At 40.9% G+C, this 12,395-nt stretch overlaps 1 protein-coding gene across 1 annotated transcript in view; it reads right to left on the bottom strand.

The window, feature by feature from the left end:
- The window catches only part of LOC131242564 (cullin-4-like), a 61,152-nt gene that overhangs the window by 30,418 nt on the left and 18,339 nt on the right, over positions 1-12,395 (bottom strand). Inside the window, exons 2-6 of the mRNA XM_058241286.1 lie at positions 7,130-7,245; positions 6,710-7,056; positions 879-1,059; positions 582-704; positions 194-481 (exon numbers count right to left, since the gene is read on the bottom strand). Of these exons, the coding sequence (XP_058097269.1) occupies positions 194-481; positions 582-704; positions 879-1,059; positions 6,710-7,056; positions 7,130-7,245 (1,055 nt within the window). The remainder of the gene's footprint in view (positions 1-193; positions 482-581; positions 705-878; positions 1,060-6,709; positions 7,057-7,129; positions 7,246-12,395) is intronic.

The following is a 12,395-nucleotide window of genomic DNA, read 5'->3' on the forward strand; positions in this document are numbered from 1 at the left end:
CTCTCACATCATTGTCTGCAGATCCAATACATCGGATATGCTTGCAAAAAAGATAAGTTTGGTCCTTGGATGCCCGAAGTTCCTATGTCTGAGAATTAGCAAATGATATAATGGCAAGATAAACATGGTTCTAGCCACACTAAATGCAATTAGCTGCAAAGAACAAGGAACCAGAGATCACGCTCATGCTGACCTGACGAAGATTAATGAGATGCTCAAATGCATCTTTTATGGTGTTGGAAAATGCTTCGTTTCTGCTGAAGCTTTCTTCCCAGATTGTGTCAAGAGAGGCCTTAAACTCCAAGAGACAGGAAACCAAATCTCTGTCTTTCTCTTCATCCATGACAATACCCTGCCCAGTCCCTCGAATGTATGAGCTAAGGGCCTGACGTAGTGATTCGAGAGCATTAACTCTTGAAAACAGAACATACATTCTCTGAAGGTCCTCAATGCGATTTGCATCCATAAGCAATGTGAACCCCTGATCACGTAAAAACCATACTTGGCTACTAATAAGAGATGACAGTATAAACAACACAACGAATACTGAAAATTTTGGGAAGAAAACAATAAGCCACCACCTTATCAAGTATGGCAGATATATGGCGGTCAAGAAGTTGCCTCTCTGCAGTTGCCACCAGGGGCTTCCGCGTACTTGGATCCAGGTAGAGTAAGCATCTTTCATGTTCTTCATGCAACCTTAACTGAAAGTATACTTCACATCAAAACTTTCTGAAGAAGACCCAACCATATTAAATTGAAGTACCATAATTATTAGATAGTGGTGAGTGGTGTTGTGCATATACGAGATTAAAATCTATGAAAGAGAAAACAGAGGTATTGGGTGTCTGATAGAGAAAGAAATCACAACAAAGCACCTCAGCATGTTTCAAATAATCAGGAACATCTGATTGCTGCATGTACTTCACACCCTCAGCAGCATAAAATTCAGATGTGCACTCAAGAAAAGGCTTCTCAAAGCTTTCTGTGTAGGTTCCTAGAGCAGTAAACATCTTCAGGAGATGGTTAACCAGAGTCCTATCGATAGCTTCACCTAATCTGATTAACAGAAAACAGATTGTCACACATTAGATAATAATTGGAAAACAATTCTCTTAAAAGAAAGATAGCAATTAAAAAAAGTAGCAAGATAGTGGAGGATAATCTAGCATTCTTCCACAGCTAAATTTAGTAACAAACTAACAATACAGAAAAATAAAAAGAAGAAGAAGAAGAAGTTTTGGGAATTATTTTTGGGAAGAATGGTATAAAGAAATCGATTCTTGAGAATTCTGTTAAGTTACTCAAGTATTAGAGACAAAGATAAGATAATATAGTAGGACTGGAGACTGCATATCTATATGATAACATAAAATTATGTGAGCATACAAGGGGAGCAGCAACAACCTAATTTTTCTAAGAAATTTAAGCTTTGAGGTAAACAAGCAATGAAATATGTGCTGAAAATTAGCAAGGCATTTCCATGAAATATGCTCCATTATAGGATCTTGCCATTATTAGAAAATATAAGCTGGCAGAACCATGCGGCTCATTAACCAGGTTTGGGTTTTAAGCAGAACATTATGTCTGTCTCTTCTATTTTGAGACTGATTAGATTTAGACTGGAAACAGAGGTTGCGTGGAAATCCTCTAAGTGGGATCTCCTGTCCTCCTCAAGAGGCGCCTCCTCGGTGTCGGTCATCCTTAAAGATAAGTTGTCCAACTTTCAATGCCTCATCTCTGTAGTTTACGGGCATTCTGTTGATTCTGCTAGGACTGACTTCTGGGACGAGCTGACCCGAGTCAGACAATCCTTTTCAGGTCCTTATTGCGTGGTCGGTGACTTCAATGTCACCCGTTTCGCGGAAGAACACTCCCGCAGGAGAAGGGTATCTCCAGCTATGCACCGATTCTCCAATTGGATTCAGTCCCAAGAGCTAATCGACCTCCCGCTGTTAAGGGCGAGGTTCACATGGACCAATGGTCGCAGAGTCCCCATCCAATCCAAACTGGATAGATTCCTCATCTCTCTCAAATGGATTGAGGCCTTCCCCTCAGTCCTTTAAATTGCCATGCCAAGAACTACCTTAGATCACTGTCTGATCCTTCTTCAGATGGAAGAAGATAACTGGGGTCTGAAACCGTTTAGATTCAACTCCTCTTGGCCTAACACAGAAGGCTTCAGTCAGAAGATAGCAGACTGGTGGACGAACTTCCAAGTGGAAGGATTCGCTGGGCATAAGCTCATCCGTAAACTCAGACTCATCAAACTTAAACTTAAGGAGTGGCATCAGGAGGTTATTCAAAAGAGAGAGGCCGAATCAGATTCTCTTCTCGCGGAGCTCCAACATATCGATTCAGAGGCTGAAGATAACCACCTTTCGACTGACCTCCTTGGCAGGCGCATCAGTATTATCCAGACTCTTTCAGCGAGAGCCCTGGAAGATGAAGCTTCCTAGTGGATTAAATCTAGAACCAGATGGGTAGTTGAGGGAGAAGAAAACACCAAATACTTCCATAGTATTACCAACATGCGTTCTCGCACAAAGGCCATAGTCAGCGTCTCTGCTAACGGTGTCTGCATCGAAGATAAACAGGAGATAGAAGACCTTGCGATCAATCATTTCAAAGATCTCTTGTCCTCTGAAAGTTGGGCTAGACTGCGCCTTGCTTTCGTCAACTTTAGTAGATTGGATCCAGCTGAAGCCGAGCCCCTTGAATCTCAATTCTCTGAAGATGAGGTCAAGGCCGCTGTTGACACTTTGGGTGGGGAGAAGTCTCCCGGGCCAGATGGTTTCCGATCATCTTTTTTCAAACCTTTTGGGAGGTTGTCCGCCATGATGTTCTCCTCTTTGTCCAGGAATTCGACAGCAGAGGTATTCTGTTGAAAGGGCTTGGGGCTTCCTTTATTGCCCTCATCCCCAAGGTGGGTGGGGCTAGTTCTTTCTCCGAATTCAGACCAATCAGCTTGGTCGGGAGCCCATACAAAATTCTCGCCAAAATCTTAACAACCCGCCTATCGAAAGTCATAGGGAAGCTAATTTCGCCTAATCAAAATGCCTTCATTTAAGGCAGACAGATCATGGATTGCGCTCTAATTGCCAACGAGGTCCTCCACTCTTGCCACAAGTCAGGCTCTAAGGGCATATTCTGCAAGCTAGATATGGCCAAGGCTTACGACCATGTTGACTGGGGATTCCTTCTCTATATGTTGACCCGAATGGGTTTTGGGGCTAAGTGGAGAAAGTGGATAGAAGCCTGTATCGGATCGGTACATTTCTCAATTATTCTCAATGGTTCTCCTAAAGGTTTTTTCAAAAGCTCAAGAGGGCTGCGCCAAGGGGACCCCCTGTCCCCTCTCCTCTTCCTCATTGTAGGCGAGGCTCTTTCCAAAATGTTGTATGAAGGGTAGGTAGAAGGAATTCTGCGAGGCATAGTTATGCCAGGGATGCCCTCTCCCATCACCCACATTCAGTTCGCCGACGATACTCTCATCTTTTCAGAACCTTCAGTGGCTATCATCGAAAATCTCCACGCGGCTCTCCACTGTTTCAAGGTAGTTTCAGGGCTGAGGATCAACATGGGTAAATCAAAGTTGTTCCAGATCAATGTACAATCAGAGGACCTCCACTCGTATGCCGTTATCCTTGGTTGCCCTGCAGACGCCTTCCCCACTTTTTTCGTGGGTCTCCCTCTTTCCGTTGCCTCTCCTCCTTAATCGATGTGGGATAAGGTAATTAGCAAGTTTCAGAAATGCCTGGCCAGATGGAAATGTCGTTACTTGTCCCTGGGAGGTCACCTAACCCTTATCAAAGCAACCCTATCAAACCTTCCCCTATATTTCATGCCGTTGTTAAGATGTCCTGCTCCAGTGTTAAAGTCTATCGATAATATTAGAAGGGACTTCCTGTGGTATGGGAAGGAAAATCAGAAAAAGATCCACCTTCTTGAATGGAAGGAAGTCTACAAGATATTCCGAGAAGGCGGCGATAATGTCAAAAATCTGAAACTCATGAATCTCGCCCTGCTCGGCAAATGGACTTGGAGGCTAGGCGCCGAAAGAGGTGCTTTATGGTCCTCGATAATCAAAGGAAAGTATGGCTCATCTATAGGAGGATGGTGGACCAAAGACTCCTCGTCCTACAAGGCGTCATATTTATGGAGAGGGATTCTTCGGGCGAAGCAAGTAGTTCTCCAAAATATAAGCTTCGAGCTAGGTAACGGAGCTTCCATCCGCTTTTGGGAAGACTTATGGGTGGGGGACGAAGCATTGAAAACCCAATTCCCAAGCATCTACCGCCTCGCTCCTGACAAAAGCATCTTCATCAATAACTGCTATTCAGTTACGGCTACCTAAATAGTCTGGGAAATTAAATGTTAAAGGAACCTTCACGATCGCGAACTTTCAGAATATATGGACCTCCAGGATTGCATATCCAAGACTATGCCGCAGCTCCATGCGACTGACAGACTATTCTAGAGGATAGGCAAATCCGGTTCCTTTACAGTCAGATCTCTCTATTCCCATATCTCCCCAATATCTTCCCCGTCTTCCCCTGTTTCACCCTTCATCTGGAGGTACTCAGCGCCTCCTAAGTTCATCTGCTTCGGTTGGTTGGTGGGCCGAAACAGAATCCTTACCATAGACAACCTCAGAAAAAGGGGAATGCAGATCGTTAATGTTTGCCTTTGCTGTATGCAAGAGGTCGAGTCAGTGAACCATCTTTTGGTGCACTGCTCTTTCATATCCCAAATCTGGGTCGACTTCTGTCAACGGTTCTCGATCAATTGGTGCATCCTAGACACGGCAACCAACCTTCTATTGTCCTGGCACGGGTTCAAATTAGGAAAGATCAGATCGACCATCTGGCGTCTGGCTATCCTCGCTATCTGGTGGTCCGTTTGGGAAGAGATGAACAAGAGATGCTTCAATGATAATTCCTCTCCTGCCACCGCAGTGGGGTCCAGGGCCAAAAGAATGTTGTTCGAATGGGCGATCAACGTCAAGAGCCTGAAAGATTATGATCTTAGTTTCCTAGGCTGTTAAGGGTTGTCTGCTATCTCAGCAAATTTGCTTCTCTTTTCTGTTTTCTGTTCTTTTGCTTTTCAGTTTTCTATATTTCCTTTTTCCTTTTATGAATTCCATTCTGTTGCTTTTTTTTTTTCTTTTTTTTTTTAAATTTATTTAAAGGTATCTCACTTAATATTCATTGAGCATTCTGTAAACCAAATTAAGGAAAATATGCATTGCCCCTCTATGAGAACATATTAAGAACCTGTGCTCAAAAAATGGTCCTACAACAGTAGGAACAGCCCCAAACTCAAAACAGGCACCCCAAACTTGAGTATGCCAAACCCAAAAGACCCCTCTCAGAACTTTCTTCTCATCAACACTAGAAACTACAAATTTTGCAACTTTTCTTTTGTGCTCCCAAGTCTGGTCCATCAAAGTTGTTCCTACTGTGGCTCAAAAACCCCAACAGGTATTGAGAAGGTGAAAGCAAGGAGTTCAAAGAAACTGAAAAGTGAAAGGTGTGCATTCTTGACCTCTTCCAGAGAATGGAACTCTAAAACTCTGCTTTAGGAGCAGGGTTATGTTTGTCCTGTAAGAAAATCTTACTCATCAGACAACAAAGATTCTAAAAGAAACCAACATTGTCTCATTCATGCCCTACCCACTATGAAGTTCTTTTTTCTTTTTGTTTTCTGAGAGAGAATGGTAGCTTCATTAAATAAGACACACACACACAAAAGGAAAAAAAAGAAAAAGAAACAACATGAAGCCAGAAGATAAACAATCATCTGGACCAAAAATACACCACTACCCCCAGAGTTGAACAAATTCCTCACAACCTCGTGCTTTGCAGGCTTTCAAACTGCTTACCACCACACAAGAACCCTCCTTTTACCCTGCAAATGACCTCATTCAACAACTCCAACCTATTATTAAAAACTCCATTATTTCGCTCCTTCCATATGGACCACAACCTAGCCAACAAAGATGCCGCATAGTTCTTGAGGATTTGCTTCCACACCCCTTCCCAGGTTAACAGCAACAAGATATCAAACCAGGCATTACCCATCCAAATCGGCCATACCCATATTTCTAGAGATACCCCAGCTCCAGGCATGAAAAGCTGCTGCTACGACAGACTTGAGTATCATCTAACCCACTTCAAAATTTCCAATTTTGGGTTAATGAGTTCAGTTTTTTAAGGAAAAGAATCCACTATTGGTCGAGAAAATGTTCATCGCTTCTTTACATTCATTTAGCTCACAGTAATGCCATCCTGCAGAACTATCTACACAAGACAATAGGTCCACAAGCATGCATCTGCCTGTGTGCATAGAAAAATCATTACCAGATGTTATACATGTTACAAGGCAAAAAGAACTTTGAATTTTCAGGTCCATAACTTGTTAAACTTCAAGTTCCATACCATAAAAGTTAGCTTGAATGAAGCAAGTACAATCATTACCAGATGGAGGAATCATTTACTGCATATAAAAATCATTAACAGATGCTATACAGCAATGCATGACTTTGAAAAAGAAGAGGAAGAAGAAGAAGAAGGTTAAAGCCTTCTGGTCCTTGAAAGACCATAAAAGTAAATATGTTCTCGAAGCAAAAAAATAACGTCTGTCACACAACTGAATATGCATAAATAATGAAGTTGAAATATGGAGTCCTAAAAGCTTTCAAAAATACCTCTCCCTCTCGATCAATCTTAAAAGGCCGGTGACAGTCTTGTGTTCAACTTCTGGAGATAAAGAGAGATGTTTGCAGAATAGCTGCAACCCCATGTCCCACAACGACCTAACATTTGGGGTTTGCTTGACATACGTTCTGTCAAGATATAAAGCTATACCACGAATCATCAACATCTGGTCACAAAGATCCTGCCAGCATTTCTCCACCAGTGATAAGAAAACCACTAAATCTGGGCTTTGGCCAACTAATGCCTGTAGAGTTGCAGATATGTATGCTTCACATTCCTGCTGAATTCGTTTATAAAGATTTCCACCCATCTTGTGCAGACAAAGGTCACTAACAGCCTATGGACAAGAGAGGCGGTTACTTGTTGGGCACCAATTTGTAATAGATCTTCATAACAGAAAAAAGGCGCACCTGATAAAGCTTCTCAGAGTCACAAGGATCTGGTTGCTTCAAGAATATAGCATTAATAGCCGACTTCAAGGTTGTCCATGTATCTTCTTCAAAATTTGTTGGCAGCTTGGGTTTATCTTCATATCACCAAAAGGCAAAATTGCACCAGGAAAAAAAAATATCAGGCAAGCGCTAATGTATTAACTGTATATATGTAATCATACAACTACAAAAATGTCACGAAAATAAGCTCTTTGAAGAAGAAAAAAAGTGGTCCTTTTTTATTTACCTAAATGTGGGTGATGACTCTGATTGCTCACAATCTATAGAACATCTTTCAAAGAACAGGGAATGTACTTGTACTGACTTTTTTTTTTTATATATATAGAATTGATAATTTATAAAAGAAGCTAAAAATGCAAAGACAACAAAAAGAAAAAAAGAAAAACCACAAATTTGTGCTTACTAATAAAATTAAATCATGTCAAGAGATGAAGGCTTCATTTGGTAGGGAAATCCTGAATATTCAGAAATTTTCTTTTCAGGAGATCACTGAGAATGGGTGCAGCATCAGTTGCAGGCTCGCTGTTTTGCAGGAGTCAGAAAAATCATTTATAAGGAGAAGCACTAAGAGTAGTTTTCTCATTTATATAATTCTGTGGTCTGCCAACCACAAATGGCAGAGCCTTGGCTAACATTAGCTTTGAGGACTGGTAGATGGAGTGGAAGAAACTTGAGAATTATGCCCTGTGCTTGATGCAGCTTTCTCACATATCCTAGAGGCAAATGATGTGACAGACTCATAAGAAAGGAGTTTCTAAAGTGGACTTGATTACAGGATAAGGTATGCCATCATTGGATGACATTAGTTGTACTCTTGATTTGTTTTCCTCTTTGATGAATTTATGTATCTCATGTACCTTTTTTTAATTATCAGCAAGCCAAAAAGGGGGAAAAAAGATAATGAAAGGCACAAGATAAGCCCCCCCCCCGAAAAAAAGAAGAAGAGGAAGAAGAAGAAGATGATACCAATAGGGCACTAGAAAGTCAAGAACATCCTCCTACCTGAACCTCTTGGAGAACGCGAAGATAAGAGACATCCAGAACCCCACAACCACAAGTCCAAAACATCTCATAGCAACTCCCACCAACATACACAGGCATGAGTTTCATTTAGGTGTTCTTCTTTTCTTTTCTTTTTTTCCGCTTTTTCTTCCTTTTCTCTATCTTTTTTTTTTTTTTGAGATGGTCTCCGTTGTTCATTAGCAAAACTACCTCTATGTCCATCAACTATTGGACTGGAGAAGAAGGTATAAAAAGAAGAAACGTTCTAGAAGGGCTAGAGCTCAACCTTGTCGAAATTCATAATCCCAATAGAGAGCAAGAAATACATACACATCTTGAGTGCTACCTCATGATTGCAGAAGAGACCACCCACCCATGCCACATGACTCACATTGACAAGGGAGCTCGAGTTAAAGATCAGGAAACCCTTCAAGCAAGGTTAGGATCATCAATGGGTACTCAGATCCATTGACAAGCCGAAGCATCCAACCTGAACCATATTTGGATCCAGCTTCCAGGCCCAATTAATAACCAGTCAAATTCAGGTCCACAGACCCAAATCCTATTTAGAAATCAGAAAGAGTACCTGACTCAAATCCGTATCCTACTAGAATCGGGTTAGGTTGGTTTGTCTGCTCGACTCCGTTACCCAAATATATGATTTATTTTTTTTATCCTTTAATTAGTTGTGTTTGTTATTTAAAAATTAAAGAATGGGCATACTACCCATATGGACCCAAATCCAGATCCAAATCCAAACCCGACTTGAATTCAGACCCAATTGTAGACTCAATTTGAGATTCAAACCCCATCATGAATCCTAATTCATGCTCAAAATTTGACCTGATATGACAAAATGGGAAATTTGGACGGATTAATCTGGTACCCAAATGGGCCACATATCTGAACCTGATTCTGAATCCCCTAGGTCCAGATACAGGTGCAACAATATCCAACTTGAACCAAACATGTTGACAACCGTAAGTGGGGTTCCATCCATCTATGATTCCCCAATCAATCTTTCCGCTTACGTTAGCATTTTCCAACCTCTACGTAGGTCTTCTAATTTAACAAAGTGGAGCCCATTGTAAACCAAGCTCACAAGATCATGATGATACGCTCAAAGGGGTGGGCCCACACGATCAGCATATCTACACAATTTTAGGGATCTTCGCAACCGCACAAAGCCAAAGATAGACAGCCTACGTCCAACAGTCCACCTAACTACTATGGGAGCAGAGAAGATCTGATCACCCCACTAATTTTACCATTAAGATTGTCCCCAGACATGATTAACGGTTTAGATTGTCTAGAAGCAGCCCTAATGGACAATGGGTATTATTCCTCTTTCTATTCTCTCTAGAAAACTCAATCAGTTGAAATGCCTCTAACGAGAGTAAGCCTCCTCTTTTATAAGAGGGATCAAGAGGATATTGGAGGAGTTCAAATGCGATAGTGCTAGTCCCTATCTCATACGATCTATCTCCATCATCCCAATCTTCTTCCTTGTATCTAAAATTCAAAATTTTAAATTCCGATTGAAATTTGAAAAAGAGATATTGGAGGAAAAACCATGTGGGACCCACCCATTAGTGGTTGCTCACAAGTGGCCCCCGTGGGCCCATATCCAACAATGACGCTTTTTTCTTCTCAAGCCAATAATATTTTCATCTCTAACAAGAATATGATCAGACCAAGAAATAGGAAAAGAGAACCAGATGAAAAGCTATTCTAGTGACCTATCATCTATACGGTCGTCGTCAAAAAGACAAAATTAACCAAACTTTTGGTTCATATGCAACATGAATTATGATGCCCTTCGAATGAGAATCACACCCACCCACGCACACATCATGGTGTGCCGTATCAGCTTCAGTGGGCATATCGGTGCACACAGAAATTGATACAAGTATTGGCTGATACGGAGGCATAACGCCCGATAAGGGGGCATAATGGTTCTTACTCCCCCCTGTAATGGTCCTCTTTTTTTGTTAAAAAATATCTGAAAATATGGATAAAATCCCAAATATTAAGATTCCAAATATATATTCTTTTTGTTTTGACCATGTTTATGATGATGTAACAGTCCACACTCTGGTAAGAATTTTGTCTTGATTTGTCTGGTAATTTTATTAACCTAACCGGCTTATAATGATCCCAAATTAGCCCACAATTTATGCAAGTTATAGCATTCATCCCACTAATGCACATCCTTAAGAATTTGACATCATTCCCCCTAAGAAATTTTAAGAAAAAATTGAAATTAAATTCAAATTAATAATGTCGCAAATTTAGGGGCCATTCGAATGCCCCCAGGCAGTCCTGAAATTCATGTAATGTGTGGCATTTATCCCACTAATGTATATCTCTAAGCATTTGACATCACTCTCCCTAAGTAATTATAAGAAAAAATTAAATTTAAATTCAGATGAATAATGACGTCGATTTGGAGGGCCACTGAAATGCCCCCAAGTTGGCTATAAATTCATGAAAGCTATGGCACCCACCACTAATGTGATGCAAGACAAGATGATCTAACCTAATATGATATGTTGAAACTAGATAGCGGATTAACTAGAGCAATCAAAAGACAAAATAACGCTAAACTACCACAAGTTAAAGAAACTCATATTTGTAACTTGCTCAGGTTCAAAACACCTAACGCTTCCGCAATTTGATTCTTATAAAGTATCAAGTAATTAGGGTTGTGTCGTGTAGAAGATAGGACTCCCAGTTAGCAATGGTATTAAATCTGAACATTCATGGAATCACTTGAGTTCTAAGGTTTTTACATGTTTATGGTTGTTTTAAGGGTTAGGGAATGTAGGGAATAAGTTTTGGGAAATTAATAAACTAGGAATTTAGGGTTTCGATATAGGGATTTGAGGATTTAGGATTTTGGGGATAGAGATTTGAGGGTTTAGGGTTAATAGGTTAGGGAATTAAAGGGAAGAAGGAAGTCGAAAATTTGAAGCAAGGGGACCACGGATTGGAGCCGTCCATACAGACACTTCACGTGGTACCATTCCTACAGTACTGATCACGGCTACGGCTTGGGTTCAGTTGGGCGTAGGTTAGGTGTAGGTTGCTTTAGAATCATTAAAAAGGAGAGAGAGAGAGAGAGAGAGAGAGAGAGAGAGAGAGAGAGGCTGAAGATGAAGAAAGAGAGATGAGAAGTACCTTAAGAGAGAGAAAACAAGAGGATAACTAAGCGTATCACTTCCCAAATGGCTTCACACCATCAATCCCATCGCAGGATGAATTGCGAAATCGCATAGCAAAGGAGAGGAAACTCTTTTCATTCATGGTTCATACTAAACAAACCCTAAAAGGTGTCCAAACCTTTTAGTCTCGAAAAAAGACTATTACGAAAAACATCCCAGGAAAGAATTCTCATAAAAAAACTAATGTCTCAAGTAAAACATAAAATAATCCAAAAATAATAAAATAAATAACAAAAACTACTCAAAATAAATAAATCTAAACTATCATATCCTATTCGTGGCTAATGGGGTGGCTAATGGGGTGGTCCACGATCAAGAGTAGTCCAAAGGTCCATCGTGCACGATCCAACGAGCCGATCAATGCGCCTATGCAATCCAATGGTCCAAACGCTCAAAACAAGCAACCCACTCTACCCACGTGCATGTACCCAATGTGGGGTCTTCAACGATGGCTAGGAATGCGAGTTGGGTCCTGTGGGCTCCATGTGATGATCATATAGCCATAAGTGCTTGGATATCCTCATCATAATGCATATTCCTAACCATTTGACACCATTTCCCCCCAATAAATTTTAAGAAAATAAATTTAGATAAGTAGTGTCAGGATTTGAAGCCAATTTAGGGGACCACTTGATGCCCCAAATTAACCTCAAATTTATGTAATCTATGGGCATTCATCCCACTAATGTAACGGCAAAAAATAATGCGTATTTCATCATCCGGCTGATGAGGACATCCAAGCACCTTTTAGAGTTTATCAAAAGAGGAGAGCTACCCCAGTTTCTTTATAGCTAGGTGATCATTACAAGGAGCCCAATGGGCCCAATTCGAGTTCCTAGCCACGTTGAAGACCCCACATGTATGATCGTGCATCTTCAAAGACCCGACACTAAGAAGATGCATACGGGTTGCTTAGTTGAGAGTATTTGACTGTTGGATTGGTTAGATACATCTATCGTACTATTGGATTTTGCATGATGGGCCATCTTGACCGTTGG

The sequence above is a fragment of the Magnolia sinica genome, chromosome 1, assembly GCF_029962835.1.
Source record: "Magnolia sinica isolate HGM2019 chromosome 1, MsV1, whole genome shotgun sequence".
In the NCBI taxonomy this organism is placed as follows: domain Eukaryota; kingdom Viridiplantae; phylum Streptophyta; class Magnoliopsida; order Magnoliales; family Magnoliaceae; genus Magnolia; species Magnolia sinica.